The sequence below is a fragment of the Copidosoma floridanum genome, unplaced genomic scaffold (genome assembly GCF_036245765.1).
Source record: "Copidosoma floridanum isolate Cflo_tuat_1 unplaced genomic scaffold, Cflo_Japanese_pri ptg000020l, whole genome shotgun sequence".
Lineage (NCBI taxonomy): Eukaryota > Metazoa > Arthropoda > Insecta > Hymenoptera > Encyrtidae > Copidosoma > Copidosoma floridanum.
Genome location: NW_028321897.1, coordinates 2,095,648 through 2,118,236, shown reverse-complemented (window position 1 = coordinate 2,118,236; position 22,589 = coordinate 2,095,648). Strand labels below are relative to the sequence as shown.

The following is a 22,589-nucleotide window of genomic DNA, read 5'->3' as shown; positions in this document are numbered from 1 at the left end:
GACAGACAAACAGTTAGACAGACAATTTGCTTGGGACTGCAGCACTGCGCTTGCGATTCAGTATACATATATATATATATATATATATATATATATATATATATATATATATATATATATATATATATTTTACTCGGCGAGATGTAACCCGTTATCCTGTATCATGCATGTGCGTGCGCGAAAAGCCCCCTACGTGACGTATGTATATAATATGTATATAACATGACGATCCAATTCCTTTACGATTACATATTACATGTATACCATGTTTTTTTCATTTATTTAGTTTGCTTATGTTTTTTACTATTTTTTCCTTTTTTTGTTTTTTGTTTTTTTTTTATGTTGCTTTTGTCATCTTTATTTATTTAATCATATATGTTAATTACTCATTATCCTCTTGAACTCTATGTTTTAGTTATTGTATATTATATGTATGATTAGCACACTCGGGGTTGAGGGTTACCGTATGGGTCGTGGGGTTCCAGTTGCGTGATGGGTTCATTGGCTGCTGGGGCTGAGCCGCCGACCGACACGCACATACAGGCACACACACATACAAACAGCTAGACATACCGATCCGATCATTAGGGTATGTCGGCGCAGCGAGCACAGCGAGTCTCCGAGACAGAGAGCGAGTGGTGAGCGAGCAAGCGGCCTGGATCTACGTCGAGTAAAAGCTCTCTCAGGTCGCCTGGGCGCACAGGACGAGTCTTAGGTTTATCCTTACGCTGGTAGTGATGGCAATCGTGGTTATTGTGGTGATGGTGGTGGTTGTTTTTTTGAGCATCCTATTTTTCTGCTGCTGATGATTATTTGCGATCGAGCTTCTACGCGAGCTGGTGCTATCGTCTTCTGAGCTGCTGCAGCTGAGTCGTCAGACAATCATGCGGCACATGCGCAGAACAAACGAGAGGAGCGAAAACCAAGCGCCGCGAGCCCAAGTGCTGTGCGACAAAAGGAGCCGCACCGCGAGTAGCACCGATGCTATCTGCAACGCTTTGTGCAGCCAGTACAATCTGCAATGTGACAAATGAGGCATGAGTTATTACCCATTGGGTTTTTGTAGTGTATACGAGTTGGATTTTGTTTAGGAGATGGAAAGATACTAGTGTGTCATTCAGTCACTCGTGACATCTACAGGCAGTATATATATCACCGACAATAATTATTATACATTGATAACTTGTGACAATAAGTATACATATTACAAGGGGCAGCGAAGGTATTCTGGAAAAATTTGTTACGTGCTTACGATTTAGGTTCATGTAAATTGAGAGATTTTAATTTTAATTTTTAACTTTAGCTCAGAATGGTAGGGTATCATTGTTTTTGTCAGTTTTTATGAATGAATCGAAAAACTTGCTATTTTTTCTTTGTTTGATTTGAAACAAAAAAACGTTTCTTAGAAATTTTTTGCAAAAACATGTGTTTTTCAAGGGAACCCCAATTCTACTATTATTCGGTTCAAATGAAACAGAAAGGTCAGCAGAATCCAAATTTATACTATAAAATATGTATCAAACCGAATATTGTATGTACAATCTAGTGAGTTTATTCACGCATCGATAATTTCATGAACTCGCGCGCTTAGTGCGCCAACCCCCGGAGTTTGATGAAACGTTTTCCTTAACTTTTCAAGTACGATGATTGGTTAAAACGATTGGATTTTTTTCTAACAAAAATTATTTATTTTATTGTACCTTACAATAGATACTATTTTTTTATGACTTCAACTCGTACTCATGAATTTCCCTGCTATTAACAAACTACGTCATCATTCTAGATAAATCAAATCTCAAATAAACAGACTTTATCACGTGATCCATCAGTATTTTGAAAAGGAAAAGATGATTATGCGAATTAAGAAAAATTTATCAAGATTATTTCTAAAAAATTTTAAAATAACCAATTATAATGTAGTAAGTTGAAAAACAGCATACTACAACTGGAATCGCTTATTACACTTGATCACAAGAGATTAGTACAAGACGAAAATAATACCTCCATTATAAAAACAAAACAAAAATACATTTAATAGAGTCGAAGTGTTTGAGCTTATATACCCTTTAGCTATACCTTTATACGAAAAAAAATATTTTAAAAGATTAAGATACTCTAAATATACCCAGGGGGGTCACCCAGCGACAACAGATGACCATAATAAGATCAAAAAAACATAAGTCAAGAAAATAAATTACTTAATCAATTATTTTATTTTATTTTTTTTAATTTTCACGCTAATATCCTTACTGTAAATGCATTATTGGCTAAAAAGATGCTTTGTAGCAATTAACATTCAGTGTCTTTGGACAATGACACCGTAAAAATATATAAGTACTGAAAAAATGTACACCAGTGCTTCGATCCCTAAGTAGAGTTTATGTAAATACATATTCACGCCATACTATTTTATTAGTAAAGCACAAATCATAATGAAATTTAAGACACAAACTTTGTTAGTGCACGTTTTTTTTCAAGTACAACTAATAACTGATTATAGAAATAGTAGCCATCTATATTTAGCTCGTAGAAAATTTAAATCAGCTTCAGTCATTCAATTTTTTATGAGCTTATAAAACACCATTGTTAAATGAAAACGATAGAACGTTCACCAATTTACTCGAAGAAATTGAAAATTTATACTGTGATAAAATTAAGGGTTACTAAAACTCAACCACGCGTGAGTGAAAAACAGATCTTTGTTCGATCTAAAAAATTATGTGAATCTACTGCCACTACAATAGAAGCCAAAACACATATTTTTGCTCACTTCTAGAACGTTTTTTCTTAAAAACCATATTTTTTAATTTTTTTTAAATTTAGTTATTATTTTTAATTGATAATTTTAAAGTAAATCAGTAAAGCTGAAAAACTTTACTATCATATACATGTATAATACGCATGAATGTATAATGGATCGTTCTCCACTGGCCCGTGGAGCGTATATATAATACGTTACCGCCCGCGTAGCCTAACTGCTATAGATGTGGTGTAAATTATATTTTTTGCATACCTCCACCGAAACTACGTTTTTTCCCCTACTTTAAATGAGTAAAGTGCCACATTCCCTCCCGGGTAAAAAATCTTATTTACTGCTCGTAGGAAAGCATTTTGATATCCTCTACGTGTTGACCACCCCATCTTCGGTTAGGGAGGGAATTTTCATGTAGATAATGCCAAAATATTTTCCCATTAAGCAACGAATGCGATTTTCATCCGAGAAGTAATACTCTTATTCTTGAAATCACGGAAAAAAGGCGCATTTTCAGCGAAGGAAGAAAAAAAATCGTAGGGGTAAATGACCCAATTACCGTGCACTGAAATTTTTGACTGAACTAAGTTTCTCATTTCTCAATGTTTTTCGATGTAAATTGAAGCAGTTTTACTTAATCTTTATCTGCAGCATCTTATGCGATTAAAACGACAAACATTTTTCTGTTATGTAACTTATTTTTTATTTCAATAATTGTTTTGGTGCTGATATCACTTGCTGGTATTACTGCGCATGGTTTTAAAATTAGCACCAGTCGCTGCGCCCCCAATTACTGTGCGGGTCTCTCCCATAAGGTTTTCATGCTGAAGCCCTAGACCCAATTGCTGCGCACCAATCACTACGCACGACTACAAAGCTTTGTAGGTTAGATTCGTTTAGAGTCACTCAGTTAAACAATTATAAATGTCATAATGTAAATTATGATTCTGGATTGAACGTTATTAATGTCCGTACCTGTTACAATATCCAAGCACCCAAATTTTTCAGTCTGTTTTTCTTATTTTCAGTAACCGTCGGGTGCACAGTAATTGGTGTCTGCGTAGTAATTGGGCCATTTACCCCTATACATACCTCGGGAAGAAAGTACTGCATCATCTTCACACCCGGAAGGGAATGCCGTATACTTTCTATCCCTTGGTGCGTAGTATACTGTTAAATTACCTCGTAATGTGTGAACGAGCAGCGGGCAAAGACTCTGGGCTCTCTTTGAGTATAAAGTGCCTGATGCCAAGGATGTAGTTCTCAAGGTAGGACGGCCAATCGATCTGCTTGACATCGAAGAGAAAGGTCTGCCTGTCTTCGGGACTGAGCTGCTGGCTGAGCTGCTTGACATTCTCGTCCTTGAAGTTCCACTGCTGTGTACTGAAGTACTCGAGGCACTTGGCAGCCTTGTCGAGCTTCGCCTGGACGCGGACCATCATGGGCTTGCCGCCACGCAAGTTCGACAGCAGATCGAGCGCATAGGCCGGCACGAGGTGCTGGATGGCCACGCAGATCCGGTTCAGGTGGCGCGAGTTGCGGCACCTGCCACCAGGGTACCACACCGCTCCACTCGTCGGGTGCAAGCGGCTGTACTTGAAGGCAAGCTCGACAAAGTGCTTCCAGGTTATGGGATTTTGTTGGCCCGTGCTGCAATTGTACACGACTATCGAGTCCGTGCGGTGTATCGCTGTTCGCCACGCCGCGGCGATCATCAGGTTGATCACTATGTCGACCGGCACTAGATCGGCAACCTTGTCCTCGTGGCACAGCATCGTCCTTTTTAGAAATTTATTAAAGTTAAATTTATTTCTTTTTTTCGTTGTTTTTGGTGATTGGGTGGTGGAAGTGGAACCAAATTCCAAAGTCTATTAATAAAATGGTAAAGTGGAATTCAATTATTGATGTTTATTACATCTGACTTGTGAACATAGTGGCAATATTTAGAACTAGAATCAATAAACGATAACTCATCATGATTTTACTCGTGGCAATTGTATTCGCCTCGCAAAAATGAACCGTGAATAACCACAACGACTATTTTTTTCGAAGATGGCCTTTTATGAATAAAAGTTATTATCACGGTAAACTTCTAGTATCGACGTCATTGAAACAAGTTATAGTCATCCATTGTGAGTTATCGATAATAATGCACTGATCATTTAAAAGTGATATTTAATATAATTTACATTGTTTAAAATGTAGACGAAATGAAATTTAGTATGTTGACGAATATTCTAGTGCGGCAATAAACTAGGTTCTAGTATTGACAGTATTTTGTTCCAGTACACCTCGTCTCCAAAGTCCAGGTGGAATGATCCACATGGAAATTGGAGACGAAACAAATTTTCACATAGACATATCTGCGTGGAATTGGTTGCCCATAACTAATTCCACGTGGACTTTGAAAACGAGTCAAATAAGTACATAATGTTCCAAAAGTAATATCGAGTATCTTTAGTATTGATAAAGGAGCAAAAACAATTAGTCATGGCAGAATATGAGATAAAACATCACAAATAAATAAAGATCAAGGTTGAACTAACCTGAAAAAGCCCTTGCCGGCGGCAGCTATGATGCCGGTGGGTCCGTTCCAGTTATCAACCCAACCGGCGACGGGTTCCCGGAAGGAGGACAGAACAATGGACGGCCTGACGATGGCAACGGGCAAGCTACCGCTCTCGCGCAGCAACATACTCTCCGCTAGGGCTTTGGTGAAGGTGTAAGTATTGGGCCTGCCGGCTATCAGCTTGGGCGTGAGCTCCTCGACCAGCTGGTCGTCCATCCAGTTCGTGCACGAGATTATTTGTTCGGGATCGTGGGGTGCCGGGTAGATCGCCTCCTCGACGTCTTTTCGATCGCAATTGCAGTACGCCGTCGACACGTGTATTAGGGCCTGAAAATGGATAACACTTTATTTTGTTGCAATATGTAATAAAATATTCAAATTTGTTGAAATATAAAATCCGCCGATTAACTACTTTCGTTGGGAAAAAAAGAAAATAAATTTTTATCGTCTTGTGACTGATCTGTAGGTAGTAGGCCTTGAAGGCTTCAACTGATGTTTTCACCTCTTTATCATTCGCGTGTAGTGTCTAGCTCATTATTAGCCAAGTACAAGCCTTTAAGCGACAGCTAGATGCGCCCTCTACAGAAGCCGATCGTCGAACTAAGGCCCCCAATTTTTACGCACACTACGAAAAATTTTCGAAAAAACCATAAGTTATAATGAAATAAAAAGACTTTGACTCCAAATTGGTTAGTATGATATCATAAAATTTTATTTAGAATCGATTGAGAAACGAGACGTTAAAGTCCTTACGTTATATCGACAAAGATACCATATCAATTTTTTCTTTATTATTGTACATGTCTATTAGATGGTTCATACATGAAATGATTAACGTTAAAAATAAATGATACTCTAAGAATGGATGTACTACATTATACTCAACCATCCTCAAAATTTCATTTTAATAAGCAAGAGACAAAGCTTGTTGTAAATAGTTTCGACACGAATTCTTATGAAGAGCACTATATTTTTCGACAGTTTATACACAAAGTAAAAAAGTTTTAACTATCAAAAATAGACAAAGTGTAAGGCGTATAAAAAAATCTTATCGCCACATTGGCTATCATTGCTATAGTAATATAACCCTATAGGGTTTTCTGACCACGTGGTGGCAGTAAGTAAATCACACTGGCTGGGCAAATGATACTTTGAGAATTATTTAGCTTCTGTCTTCCTCATTTTCTACATCAATGTTGATAGTTTTGAACTTGATCCACATTGATAACTTTACTGAGTCTCAAATTAAAGTTATTTCAAAAGCTTTTGACTGTTTTTGTGTTGATAAGTACTAGATCTCATTGTGATCTTGGTTAAGTGCAACCAAATGAGTGCAACTATGATTCCCAGCAAGTTTTATTAATTTCCATTACGTTCTGATATTTAGCACATATGTTTCTTTTGCGGGTTTCTGTAATCAATTATCTACGAAGTCAAACATTTACCTCAAGATTGTGCATTCGATGGCAGAGCTGAACAAGGCGCTTCGTGCCAAGCATGTTGATGGTGACGGAGAGCTTGAGTGCCTCGTCAAACTTGACAGTCGCAGCTGAGTGAAAAACCACCGAGACGCAGCGGATCAGCAGTTCCTGATCGGACTCCGAAATACCTAGTTCCGGTTCCGTCACGTCCCCGGCCACTGGCACTATCTTCAGTAGCTCGTGTGGGCAGTCTTGGCGTAGCTTGTCGAACAACTGCAACGATTACATTGTCAATTCGTTCGTTCCGTCATTGACTTTTAGCTTTTTACAAGTAATAAATCAATTTTCTGGCGATGACCAACAATAACTTGTAACTGGTTGAGTGAAGGATAATTTTATGGACAATTTTAACGGTTGTAACAAGTTACCAACATAAAAAAGAATCATCAGTCGACTCGTTACTAATCACAAAGTGAGCGACAATAATACGCGCTTGAAAACCCAAATCACATTCATGGCATGCAAAAAAAAAAAAAAGAAAAAGAAAAAAACAGTTGGCCGCAATCGGTCTTACCGGAGCATTGAGTAATTCCTGCAGCCTCTTCTGCACATCCTGTCCCCTCTTGGGCCTCATGAGGAGATAGATGTTCTTGATGCCGGGGCAAGACCTGAGCAGCTTCTCGACGAGAACCTTGCCCATAAAGCCGGTGCCACCGGTGATGAAAATCGACCGGTCCCGGTAAAAGTCCTTCACCGACGTGTAGCCGACCTCGGGCATCGTGGCCATTTTTTTCCCACTCTTGTGTCAACTAATCAACGACACGGTCCAAACTTGGCTGGGTTATACTTGAGAGGAAGCTGTACGAGGAAGATCGAGGTTTGCTCCTGGCGCAGGATAGTGAGTTGCTATCGATGGAAGCTGAGGAAGAAGAGGGTGTTGGGGAGACGAGGGAGTAGTTGGAAGAAAGATATAGGGGTCCCCTGCTCTTTCAAATAAGCGTGTTTGATTTGTCGTTGACTTTCTTCTCAAAACAGAGTACGAGTGAAAAATAAGCTCGCCGCCAACTTTGAGATACTTTTTTGGGGACGGTTGTCGCGATAGCTGCCAAAACTACGCGGTTGTCGCTGGTGGTGCTGCTGCTTCTGTGCTCCGTCCACCCGCAAACTCATCTCGCGTTGTTGTGACGATTCCGTGCCTGCAAACAAACGAACAGACGCGATAACATTACATCCTTGTTGGTGGATTTTAGCTTTTTGTGTTGAAAAGTATTTTACTGCTTATATATTATATGCTGTACGGTACTAGTGATTATTTTTTTCTATTTCGAGCGTGTCATTCGAATTCATTAGACGCTTTTAGATAACTTCGGCTTCATAATCAAAAAATAATTTTGAAATTGCCCCATTAAAAATCTATTAACAGAGTTAGAAATGCTTTCAATTGGTTTCTAATGGGTTTTCTAGATAGTAGGCATGAATCATCCCTGAACTTTTTCTAGTAAAGATGGCGATTATCGTAATCTATTAATTATGTTAAACTGTTCAACTTTCAGCTATACATTGATCTCGAATGAAAAAAAATCTTATTACAGTTACAAAAAAATAGTTTATAACCCAACGTTACTCAATATTACGCAGTAATACACATTTCTATGATCACTATTAATACATAATTTAAAGTCTAGTATTCAAGTAGAAAAATCATATTTATAATACTAGATGATGTAAAATGTAGAAATTTAATAGTATAATAAAAGATAACAACAGTAATAATTAATTATTGTAGTAATAACGATTACCGATTGATGATTAAACAAATTTTTGTGAAGTTCAATCATGATAATACGAATGATTTATATGATAGTTTTAATAATTGATTTCTTATGCGTATAAAATAAAATGAATCATCGAGACAGATATGGAAACTAGAGATGACATAAAAAACAGTTAAATTATGAATTATTATCTACATATGAAAGTCTGCAATGGCAAATGCACACATTGCACCCCCCACCCCCCACCCCCTCACCTCCAGTACGACTTCTGTACGCACTAATATAATTAATATAACATAATAATGCTGAAATTAATATAATTAATACAGACACGCACGTATTCACACCACGCCAAGTTATGTTTTTCGAATCGATCGATCACTCAATTAAAACGTACCCTATAGCCAAAAACCGCAAACTTTAACCGCGCAACCGCACCAACTAATTACACTGCTTACATAACCATAACGTGTAAATTGGTATGTATGGTACGCAAAACAAGTGCACCACCTGTATGTATTATGTGCTCTAGAAGGTATATATATGTATGTACATGCAACGTGTACACTATCAAAAGTATATCGGGAATCGGGACCAACAATAAACTCTTACGTCTACACAAGAAAGAAAAAGGTGATAATACTACACATACTGGAATAAAAGTCAAGTGATTTTTCGAGCATACTTTTGTAGTTTCCTTTTTGTTTTACTTAAAAAAAAAAAAAAAAAAAAAATATAAAACTCGTAAGCTAGTAAATGTATGCAATAGAAATCGTACAACACAAGGAAAAAAAATCGTTATGTACGCGATGTTACAACTAACATTGATTTATTTTGAATTTTATCAATTTATACCACATTTTCATGAAACTTGAGAAAAAAATTACAACCGAAAGAAAAACAAATATTCATGAACACCAAATAAACTCGTTTCCAGCAATCTGAAGCCTGCACATTACACGTTTATGCATATTCATAAACGCAAAACGATTATTACTCCACGCCCCTAGCCGAGTTCTGGTTTCTCATGCTTTTACACAAGTCCTTAATTTTTTTTCTACAATTCCAGAATAATGTAACTGTAAGTATGTTCAAAGCAAAATCACCAGTAAAATAATACAGCTGTACGAATTTTTTCAGTGTAGACCTCCATTGTCTAATTGTTGCGCTTACCGATCTCCATAAATCAAAAGCTCGCTTTTGTATGCGATATCTCTCGCTGAGCCTGTTCACTTTTGCAAAAAGCTAACTTTAAAATTAGGCCAAATGTAGCAAAAGATGTAAGAGGTTACATCACGATTGTGCCATTGCGAGGCGACTTTGCATATTTTTTTTCTTGTATCATAACATACTCTCTACTTTAGCCGAGACACCGATCATTGTGGAGCTACTTTTGCATAATAACGCCTGCAGGCCCGCTTTCTCATTCTGGCCAGTTGCCCGATCATTTTGTATGTATCCGATCTTTTGTGTCTCGTAACGCGTCTATCCCCTGCGCCTGTGATCCAGGGACTGAGAAGGATTGCGCAATTTCACCATAATCGTCTAGAGATGACCTAGATGCTGGCACAGGTGAGTTAGTATATATGTAAAACTGATTTTAGTCGCTCACCGTGAAATATCGAGACGACGACAATTCAAGAAGAGCCTGTATAGTAAATTATCTCAATCCGGAGTAATGCCTACGGTTGTTCCTCCATATGTGCAACTATAAAAATCAATTCTTGGTTTTTTTAATGATCATCGTTTGTTATAATTACGTACGACCGATTTTTCAAATAGCTTTTTGTATCGTATAACTAATAAAAATACTATGGAATTTGAACAATGTACAGGAAATTGATAACAAAAATTCACCACTATGTACAAAGATACACTAAAAGCATTAGAATATTTGGATCTTGTAATGTTTGAAACATCCATTTCTCGTTTTGTAATTTTGGTATTTGAATCACAAGTATAAAAATATATTTGCTGTTGGTTATTATAATGGATATTTTTGTATTTTTGTTTTAACTTGTAACAATGTAAATACATACTCGTACGTGGCACGCAAGAAAGTTATATATTTTTTTGAAACGTATAATCATAATATTAAACACCGTATAGTATAATTAGTCAATTTCTTCCTGTAGTGAGCAAACAATTTGATATTTTGTTTTTTGCATTACCGAATACTTATTTACGTCACATCCCAGAGTGAGAAATGTCACATCAGAAAGTCGTCGTTCATCAAGATTCAAGACTTTGTGGAGTTAAGTATACATAAAAAAAGGTACGCATGTCCTAAAAGATACATTTATAAAATTACTTTTTTCATACATTGATCATTGTGATATAAATAGAGATATTTTCCCTTTGGTAAAACCTGACCGAGTGTCAACCACCAACTTTTATCGTGAGCTTAGACCTACAAAAAACTCAAGGTTCATCAAGCAAGAATTGCTAGACTGAATTATTTCAAAAAATTGATTGTGTAAAAAAATACATACGGAAGCAACTCACACTGAACTAATTTATTGAAAAAAAAAAAATTTTTCTTGCACCTGACGAGGCGTTTTTTAAAAACTTTTTTCTCCGACAAAAATACGAGGTACACTCTCACATGTTAGTCGCACGCATGTAAAAACAAATCGCTCGGTCAACGCGTTCTCGCCACGTGCGCGCACTCGTTTCGAAGAACAGCTGATGATTTTCCGGGTTGTTGAAAAACGTATATAGGTATATAAGTCCAAGGAACGGGCTATTCGATAATATCACGTTCGATCATTACCTCTGACCAGTTATTTAATCGATTCGGTACGGTTTCGGGAGCCACGCAGTGGTTGCTCGTGGCAAAGAACGAGATCATTAGGTCTAGGAGTATGTAGATCCATAAACACCTTTCACTTCAACTGCACGGCATAAGTACCGTAAAAAAAAAAAAAAAAAAAAAAAGATACTGTTGGCGAGGAACTCCCGTAACGAAATCGTCGGAGCGCATTCCCGGTGGCATGTACAGCAATTGGAGTGCTCCCACCGCGACGACACTTTTAAATTAATAATCAGGTTCGTTTGAATTTGGCTGATGGAATTTCAACTGCTCCGCAAATTAGAATCGTAGGTATACGCCTCTTTGGCAATCGTTCGAAAGTTTTTTTTTTTTTTTTTTGTGTGATAACGCTTTAAAATGAATATTTCAAAATTTTTAACCAACCATAAGAATCTGGAGGTGATTAGCATACTGTGTTCGACAGTTGTACGAATATATTTCAAAAGTTGATTCCGTAAAATCTTTACCTCGCGTGCGACATGGAATTCCAAGGTGATGTGGGGTAACTTCATGGCTTATGACGAAACGTTACAACCTTCGAATGCGATTTTTAAACGTTGAGCTGAAAAGCTGCTGCCGATACCGACTAATTGAAACGAAATTTAATCTCCATCTCTCTTTCATTCCTTCTAATCGTGCTCCCCGAAATGTACTTGTATCATTATCATGCAAACGCTGATTGTACAAGGTCCAAGTCCTCTATAATTTCAATTTGAATTTCTCTCTCCCTTTCTCAATAAATCCAGAGTTTTTATTGTGTAAAATGGTTTTCCGCGTTTTATGGTAAGGCTTGGTTGTAAAAACTTGTTTTCAATCAGAATTGGAATATGAAAATTATGAAAAAAAAAAAAAACAAATCAATTCATCCATAATTGTAAGTGAAGGCATTATAATAAATAAGTTCTCTTTCACAGACAAGCAATTATACAGTTGCCTAAGACGAGAGTAATAATATTCAAATAAACAGGAGATATTGATAAAAAATAAAAATATCTTTAGTTCAAAAGATCATTATTTTTTCAAGCTAAGGCTAGTCTGAAACTTCAAAATTTTACACTAGTTTTAAAGAGGATACAGATTAAATTTTTACTTAAAAACAAAACAGCAAAACAGGTAAACAACATTTCAGAGTTGAGCCACTCAGTATCAGTTCGATAAATATTGAGACAAATAAATATTTTTCATAATAATACAATAATAATAATATAATAATGGTATAAGAGTACGTTGTCAGAAGGAAAAGTAAGGCTAATACGAGAAAGTTGTAAGTATGAAAAAGAAAAATCATCACGAAAGTACCATCAGAAAATAGAGAATGTAAGGAAAAAAATAGTTAATAGAGCGACAGAAAGACTCTTAGGTAGAGCCATACTGGTAGCCTGAGCGAGTTTTATTTCACACGTCAAATTGTGTTGCAATCGAGAGGTATATAGTACAGAAACAATTATTATTCTTTTTTTGACTCATCAATACTTGAACCTAATATTTTTATCTGATACACAATTAGGGGAACACATTACATGACAAAAACAAGAGCTTTTTAAGTTCAGTAGTGTACAAAATTTCATTAAATTCAATCAAAACCTGCTAAAATGGCATGAGATTTTTAACGTTTTTAAGAAACAATTTTTTTTTTCTTCATCCGCACCAACGATTATTGATCCACTAAAAAATTATTACGTCACATTGAGTTGAGTTGGAACTATTGAAATATTTACGGCTCCTTTTGTCCTAAAAAAATTTATTAGATATTTCTAATACCATTCAATTAGATTTAATAATTTTTAAGCGAACAAACAATTATCTCCAAAAAGAATTCCGACGGCACGTGGTAATACAATTTAATTTAATTTGTTAAAAATTTGAACTCGGTGACATCATTTGGATTTTTATATTTTAAATTAATATTTCTTAAATATCGGACATCCTAAATTGCCTATCCTACAATTATACGTATGCACAAATTATATATTTTATGTTTCCCATACGTATAGATACGTACCGAATGCACGCATCTTTACGAAAGACAAAACCTCGCGCTCATAAAAAAAAAAAAAAAAAAAAACACTTTTAGCACCCTACCGTAGCAGCAACAAAAATAATTTTAAGCCCCTCCCGAAGGCACCACCAAGCCCCGCTCAAATCCGGTCCTTCCGATACATCGGCGAGGACAATAAAGATGGTAATGAGAGTCGCATTCTTCTTCTTCCTCGGCCGTGCTTAACGTGCGTAAGGTGAGGGAAGAAGCGTAAGTAAGCACGTGTTCGCGTGAAATTCTAGGCCAGCAGCAGCATCTTCACAGTTGGCGGCGAAGACAGCGGTACAACAGCGTTCTCTCGGTCAGGAAGGCCGCGAGCCGACCCCGTTTCGCTTTGCTCGCAGCACGCGCCGCTTGCATGGCCACACGCAGCAGAGAGGGAGGAAGAGAAAACCGTTACTTGTATGTGTACGTATATTTACCTACCGGTAGAAAGAGCATCGGTATTTTCATATGTATACATGTATATGTATACACATATGGTGTGGTAAAAGTATCGGTCGCGTGACTCCTTCTTCTGTCTCTCCCGTATGATTATCATGATATCACCTGTTCTCACGTGCGTATTAATCTGTATCGAGTAAATGTGTGTCCCGATAAATTAGATTCGTACGTTTGGTCCCGAGGAAGACCGGTTTGGTGCAGAGGTTTCGTAACGAAAGTGCGCGTAGGTAAGTACTGTGTTGGATAAAAATGAAAACCTGCCGATCATACTGGGTTAAACGCAGCGCTTACTTGTAGTGACTTCGGAAAGTTGTCGGTGCTTTGCGAGGTTTTGAGTATTTTACTAGATTTGTTTTTTTTTTTTTGTTTTTTTTAACCACAACTCCTTTTTTTTACTGGTTCTGCAGTTATCATCAGGCACTAGGGCAAGTATTTGGTATTTTTGCTTCCCCAATGTACGAATGTAGTGGGGAAAAAACAAGTTTATCAGATCAACGGCTCCTGTTTACAAATGTGGTGCTTATAATTTCGAAATAGCACGATTTTAATGTAAAAATTATACTGCAATGTCATTCCATTTCAAAATTTATTGACATTAAATTTCAAATACAGCTTTATGCATCACGAATATCATGACTGCAGAACAATAAGGAACGAGGGACTGACGCGGTTTAAATGATTTAATTTACAATTGGGATCACATTAATTAATCAATTATTAAGTATTTTTAAAGCATCATTATAATTTAATGTTACTCTCCAACAAACATTCTGCAGCATTATTGAACTGAAAATCAATATGAATGATATTCGTAACCATGGCATGTAATTTAACGGTGATTCAACTGTGATTTGCATATTAAACCATGTAGACAACACAAGTCATACTGAATTTCCGATTAGGATGCGTGAAAAATTTTATACATTATATTTAATTTATTATAAAAATTTCTAAAAAATAAAAAATAAATTTTAATACTACAAAAATATAAAAAGTTTGATTATTAAATCTGCTGTTACATCATTTTTACCGATATTCCCGTTAAATTATGTTATCACCTCCGAATTACTTTATCGAGTTACTATTCGATGCATAACTTAATAACTTTTTGATAAAGAGATTATCCAACCCAATTTCTTGTTGTGTAAGTTACAACGAAAAGATTTTTTTTATCAACATACTTTTGCATTATAAAATATTTGAAAGTATCTCCTTACTACTTTTAATTTAACCAGCGTATTATTTGATAGAATAATTTAACGTAATATAAGTATGATTTAATAGCTATTTAAATATAATTTCAACTATGATTTAAATCTTAAATCATAAACGGTACAAGTCTTATTGTGTTTGCGATTAAAACACGTAAAAAAACTTAAACTTTAATACAATTTCTCATAATTCCTTCAAAGTGAAAAACTGATATTAATATTACAAATATATGAATTAGAAACTTTTTTAATATAACTAAAAAATGACTACGTTGTGGAAAGAAATTATATTTAGTCAACTGAATAAAATCAGTTTTGATAGAAAAAAAAATTTAATATATATGTAATACGAATGAATGACTTGTGCTATTTTGAATTTGTAGCAAAAGATAAAAAGCTAGTGAAAAATCAATAAAATAATGTATTGAAATAAAATTAGTACAAAATATTTCATTCTGGTACTCATTAAATACATATACCAGTAGAATTGCATTCAAACTTTTGACTGCCAGCACATGCTGACAATGATACCATTAGGATTTGTGAAATGATAATACAGCATTCTAATTATGATCTAGAATATTAGTTCAAAAATACATACATAAAAAAGTTTTATCCTTAAAACCGTTTTGAAAATCAAAAAATATTAAATTGAAAAAAGCAAATCGTAAATTATTTCCAATATTTAGTTCAAATGAAAAAAAAAAAAAAAAAAAAAAAAGGTTAAGAAATACTTAGCCCAGTTGTATGAAAATTGGTTGAGCGAATTTTAAGTATCCGATTAATTACACCCACACCCACCCGTGTTTTGATTGTTAAGGTAAATAAAACGTATATTTTTGATGATAATCCCCCAGCCTTTGTACAATTTTGTTATTTTCCATTAAAAAAAATGGGAATGTAGTATAATTACTTAAAAAATGAATTGAAATTCCTGGAAAAAGTCGTCTGACGCATACTCGTATACTGACCTAACGCACACAAGAGATGTAATATTTGCTAACAAAGCACATTCGAAGCTTTTATGCCATCAGCACTCTCAAAGCTATATACTCCATACGATAAATCCGACCATTTAGCACATGATTCTATAGAAACAAAGGACCTATGCGTGAGCAAACGAAAAGATAAGTATACCTACCTATACATGCAAGCGGAGTCTGTACCGTATAGTGCGTGACTGGATGAAACGAGAAAATACTCGATTATAGGAGAGATTCGTTATTATTACTTGAATGCTCGATTTATTTTCCCCCGCATGGTTTGCCTTTAAAATGAACCATCAAAATACTTGACAAAAAAACGCAAAACCTACACACCACTACCACCGTATTTTAATCAGCAAACCACAAAGCTGACATTCCCAAACTATTTCATAAGAAACAAAACCATAAAAACATAAAAAATTTTGTTCAGTGGTTTTTTATGTCATAGTTGTTATTTTATTGTGCACTTGTATTTCAATGAGATGAACAATTACAAGCGTTTGCTAATTAAATCTATACGTACACCCCACAGAATAATAAACTATTAACATAAATTCTATTTATGTTTAAAATTTCAGTTAGTAGAAATTGTAACCAAAATGACATTGACTGACAGAAGGTCACACGACTCGTTGAAAGTGAGTACGATAAGTTGTGTATTAATAGTCGTACTTATGTTTGTGTTTATGCTTGAATAAGATTTTACAATACAAAAGTGACGAATCTGAAAAACCAGATTTTCAAGCAGAACGCAGATTGTGCTTCTTTCGGGTGCACAGTAGATTTAATAGTGTATCGATCGTTTATTCAACTACTTGTACCTATTTCTGAAAACAGTTTAAATTAAAGTTAGCCATTAAACATTGTTGCGGTCTTCTTGTGATTTTCTTGAATATTCGATGATTATTTGAAACAAACATTGAACTATGATTATCTGTACAAATGCAAGAGCTCAATATTTACCATGTTAATATTTTTTAAAGTTTGTGCTCTCAGAGTTACTGGACATATAGATACTCTTTTGAACTTCAGTGATTTGGCGCTACACAAAAAAAATAAACTTTAAAAGTGCAAGTACAAAGACTTTGATTTAAATCTTCTGCTGCTTTTTATAGATATGAGATACATGACTCATTGGACAAGTTTTGAAAATTACGTATGCATTGTTATATTTTAGCATTGTTACCTCGATTATTGCATGAAAAAAAAATTGTATAGAAATCAAGTCATAAGAATACTCTTATTATTGTATTGAAATAGAAGACAAGATTGAAAGGAATATTATTTCTTCTATAAAAGCCCTACATGATAATTTTCCAAAAGCAGTGAAAGGGTGTTCATGTTTATTCAAAGGTTTCAAATCTTAAGTTATTCAAATTGTCTAACATGTGTCAGTAGACACGCACTTTGTGTCAAGGATACAAAATTATAATTACACGACGGTGCAGTCATCACTAATGATAAATCCTAATTTCATTAGATTTATTGGAACGTGAGCTCATTAATATGCGTGTCTACCTTGTAAAAAAGATTTTTCTTTTTTTTTTTTCTGTTAGATATAGACATTTCCCCAAAAGGTCATCTCCTCTGAGGGATTTTAATGACATGCACGTGGCTACTGAAATTAGACAGAAATTTTTTTTCATTTGCTTGTGATTATCAACGACTTGCCATCAGTTATTCTACAAGTTGAAAAAATATCGTATATTCGTAGCTGAAAATCGACATCGAGTGACTATCGCTTCATAAACAGGGCATATATATTTCGGACCAACTGGCACACAATAACCTATGATTGAGTTTACGCGATAATTTAAAAATTACTTTTACGATCATGCTTTGACTACTCCTTCTTGGTAGAGATAAATCGGATTTCAGTTAAAATTTTGTACTTATACAAGGCACGAGGAGCATGAGGTCACAGTAATCGAAGTAAGCACTGTAGCTGTGGCCGTAAAAAATATAAATGAACACGATCTCAGTAGTTACGTGATTTTATCAATTTTGATAAAAGAATAAGAGCACAAATTTCAAGACTAAAACAAACAAACAACAAGACGATACGATGTTTGATGATTTCGTAGTCCAATTCACACTGCACACACACACACATACACGTGATAAAAAGTATCCAAGCCGTCAGATACGTGACGCGCGAGGTGACGTGACTAAAATTCGTCTTCAAGTAAGTACGTGGAGTAACGTTATTAATCAAAACAAAAATATCAGCCGACAGGAGAGTTTGTACATTAATTTGAGGAGCGAATAACGATGGAACAATTCATCAGTGCGCCAATTAAATTTTTTCCAAACACGTGTCAGCTGTTAAAGCTTTAAAATAAAATAAATAAAAAAGTCGCTGCATGGTTACTTCACGTCCAAGGGATCACGAACGTCGCTGTTGCAGGAGTTAGTTGCACGTATATGTATGTATATCTGATGACAATCGAGAAGGGAAAAAACGTGACATTTCTCCTATAGGCACATAAATAAAATATTAAACATTTGGTGCACACGCGCGCGCTTTCGTTCGTGTAATTATAGTTAGTATAATGTGTTGTGTATAATATTATATACTCTTACCATATACACCGCGAGGATAGGTGAGCAGAGAGTTGGATTAGGTACAAGGGAAGGAAAATGAAAACACGCGAACGGGTGCAGTACTTACATGTGGAAAAAAAAAAAAAAAAAAAAAAACGGCTTATTATATACCGCAATACAACACAGTTTTTTTTTTCTTCATTCGTGCGCGCAATCCCACTCTACATGCGTGCATGTGAGAAAAAAGCTTGTCGTCGCGTGTCACGGCTCTCTCGCCTGCTTTCAGATTTTTTGTTTTTATTTTTTATTTTTTATTTTTTTTCGCTCACCTAAATACAGAGAACATAAATATATTGATACACGCGTTGAAACGGATACACACGCGAAATTGGCCAACTAGAGAGCGCAGTCACGTAAGGAAGGTCTGAAAACGAGATTCCAAGGTATGCAAATACTTAAATTTGTTGGTGTTATATGAGCTATTCCACGAAAAATATTTGGGTTTGAGATTTCTAAAATTAAAAAAAAAAAAAAAAAAAAAAAGTATGAGACGCATCTTTGGGACGATTGATTAAATCCCCTGTGAGACTTTGGTGTACAATTTGTGAGCATATATCAAGTAAGGTGTGAGGCACTTTTTTCAGTTTTTGTAAGCTTTTCACTAAATTTGGTACCCTTTCGTAATCATCGACAGAAATTTTCAATGTTTTTCATATTTCACGATAATTTTTGTCGGAATGTTTGGCTTATCCTAAATAATTATCTTGTGCATCTTCCAGATTTCGACTGAAAACATAGCAAACCTTGGAAAAATGAGATTTTTAAGCTCTACGAATTCAGACATAATTTACTTGGCACTTGATTAGCAAACAGTTTGAGCAAGAGATAAGAAAGCAAAAAAAAAGTTTGTCATATGTGCCAATTTTAAATGTTCATATTCGGGAATTTCCTCATAATGCTAAAGGCAGGTAAACAAGAAAAAAGCATTCTTTTTCGTGTACAGACAAGCCTAATACTACTATTCCCTGACTTATAAAATAAAAGAAACATTTTTTTAGGGAATCATTCGCATACCCGCGTGTACACAATTAACTGCAGTGCAGCCTTGATTTCACGGCCCGAGCACGTGAGTTACTGTAAACTGCGGTTTCCAACGAAGCTAAGGCTTACTCCAGCAGCATCGTCGCCCAGGACAATGTAACACGCTATACCTATCCACCGCTGCCGTTAAAATAATGCAACCGATCAATACTTATATTCGGGGGAGCCCAATTTAGCGCGTGACACGCGAGTTCGCGCCCTAGGAGTAACTGTATGCCCGTCCTCATCCCTCGTCATCCGTCCCACCGTCGTGAGGTTGTTCACACTTTCGCCCTACATATTTTTTTTTTTTTATATTATAGTGCTCTACGTCCGGCTCCTTTAATAAGGGCACTACTATGGGCACTTAGCACTTGGGAGAAGGAAGGGAAGAGGGATGGGAGGCCTCCCATCACTGGGAGGGGGGTAGGGGGGAAATTAGGCAATTTTGCTGCGAGAAGGTCGCCTAAACCCTCCTCGAGGAGCATTGCGTGGTGAAAAAGCGCATGTGAAATATCACAGAGGTACTTGCCCGAAAAAGTCGCACTATGGCCGGGAATTGAACCACGGTCTCCCGCGTGCCAATCCACGACATAGCCGACCGAGCCACCGCGCGCTCTTTCGCCCTACATATATACGTAACAATCTCCGAAAAACCATCGTTGAGAGGGAAGCTTTGAACGAAGATTTTTTTGCGTGTCACACTTTACGAGCCCATGCTCTGTGCAGTATTGTCTTTAACTCGGTTCAGTCGGTGTAGCCTGTACTCAGCGGCAGACCCTCATTTTCTTTCTGAGAAAACTTACCTACGCTAAAAAAAAAAAAAGACTTATTATTTTTAATCCAATCTTAGCTTATTTATACTGAAAGATTACAACCACAAGTTTTACTCAAATACTCTGCTCACCACATGCAACGTAAAAGAGACAGGTGTTTCCTACAAAATTTGGTCATGCGTGTAGAAAGTAAAAGAAAAATTTAATCTTTTGGATGTGATTTGCTGAGTAATCCCCAAATGATTTTTTACAATACTGATCGAGATTATGGACTCACTGGAAAGAAATTTGCATAATTTCATTGAAGTTTAAAAAAATTTTATAGTATAGTTTTACTGTAATTTTAAAATCTTAAAAGATTGAGTGTCTCGTGGCTGAAGGCGTTTTCGATAGTCTTTTATTTGTGGTTCGTGGTGTAATCAAGTCAAATCACGTGGTTCATAGGTTCATTAAAAAAGGAATTGCATTACTTAAAGTCATTAAAACAAAACTGTAAGCTTTATTTGACTTTCATAAAATGTTGTTTAACTTCGTAACAGCTGTTTCGGTACGCTGTACCTTCATCAGAAGAATCGCAAACAGATAATACACAAAATTTTATGAAAATCAAATGAAACGTATAGTTTTATTTTTACAGCCCAAAGTATATCACGGATTTTCATCAAGTAAACACCAAAACAATTGAAATTGCATTAAATTACCACACCTACAATATAAGTAATCCAGAAAACATTATTTTATTAATTGTTCTTGTTAACGAAACAATTAGCTAAAAACTATATTTCGTTAAAGTTAATATAAAAATTGAGAAAGTTAAAAAAGGTTAGCAAAACTTTTATCTCTTTGGGCAGAGTTGTACTCAAATTGACTAGTAATAAAAAATATTTACAATCAATTTTTATAGTCATAACAAAAACAATCACATTGCCATTGTCATCACATACATGTGTAGACTTGACATACCATTTATTGTGTAAAGTAGAAACTATCGGTAATACCTACAATTTATAAATAATTATTCAATGACATAAATACATCTTAATTATAATATTGTAAGATTATGTTTAGAGTTGTTGTTCTAAGGGCTGTTATAGTTAGAATAACAACAGAGTAGTAATAAAGTAAAAGGTCTATAGGCTGATTTAATTTCAAAGTTAACAACCAATCCAATATTAAGCTCAATCAGCTAAAAAAAAACAAAAATGTCTAGTTTTCAATAATAATCCAAAGATTTTATAATAAAATGCACTGTTATGTGCTGTGTAGAAATTTTGTAACCATAAGAGTTAACGTAGTGTAGGAACTATAGGTAGGTTCAGGTGATTTTTTCAATGTCTTACACACGTATTTAATTTCAAACGAATTACAATTTGAAGTGCTTCGTCATGCAACAATATTTTTCACATCAATTTATTATTTTTTTAAAATACGTAGCAAACAGAAGCAAAATAATTTATCGCCAGAAAATGAGTAACTATAAGTGTAAGTTTCATACTTATTTATTTTTACAAGTGCTGTCGTTTTTGTCACTTTTCCCTACATTTCATGATTTTTAAGAACCTGCACCATCTTCTTTCCCTCTATCTTGGCTTTTCATCTATGGCCTACGGTCAACTTCATCGGATGGAATAAAAAATTTTCCAAACTCACTTCTTATTTCACAGTAAGAGGGCTTTACTTTTACGAGATGAATAATGTCGCTACTTCAGCGGTGCCGTTGGAATATCGGGTATGGTTGGTTGGAAAAATTTAGTTTTTACGTTTTTTCTGATCAAGTTGGACCACAAAGATGAGATTACGTTGAGAATCTCGCAACGGGTTAATTTGCAATCATCTCGCGTTCCGTAACTTTAGCGCGTAACCCTTTGGATACTGGTTTGTTTGTGAAAATTTTTTCACGCAACCACTGGGATGATGTTCCAAACATACTTACTGATTTGATGATTAACAGCACTTGTATTCAAACACAAGCGTGCCAATTTCACAATGAAATGGCACAATAATGGTATTATAGATTCTTATTCGTCAAGTGCACACCAACATTGTAGTTTTGCTCGGGGTGAGACTGTCAGGAGCTCGGAGGTGCTCCACGACCACTCTCGCATTACCACACTGTATATTGATCTGTACACGTTTCAACGAAGAGCTACACGTACTCCTAGAGGCCTCGGAGGGACTTTG

The 22,589-nt window shown here is 35.6% G+C and overlaps 1 protein-coding gene across 3 annotated transcripts in view; it reads right to left on the bottom strand.

Moving 5' to 3' along the window:
- Positions 1-91: 91 nt before the first annotated feature.
- Positions 92-22,589, bottom strand: part of FAR1 (fatty acyl-CoA reductase 1) — a 55,174-nt gene continuing 32,676 nt past the window's right edge. For all 3 annotated transcript variants that reach the window (XM_014356625.2, XM_014356626.2, XM_089593630.1), the window contains exons 2-6: positions 7,317-7,938; positions 6,767-7,015; positions 5,299-5,648; positions 3,935-4,531; positions 92-1,016 (exon numbers count right to left, since the gene is read on the bottom strand). In XM_014356625.2, the coding sequence (XP_014212111.2) occupies positions 875-1,016; positions 3,935-4,531; positions 5,299-5,648; positions 6,767-7,015; positions 7,317-7,529 (1,551 nt within the window). In that variant the 5' untranslated portion in view covers positions 7,530-7,938 and the 3' untranslated portion in view covers positions 92-874. The remainder of the gene's footprint in view (positions 1,017-3,934; positions 4,532-5,298; positions 5,649-6,766; positions 7,016-7,316; positions 7,939-22,589) is intronic.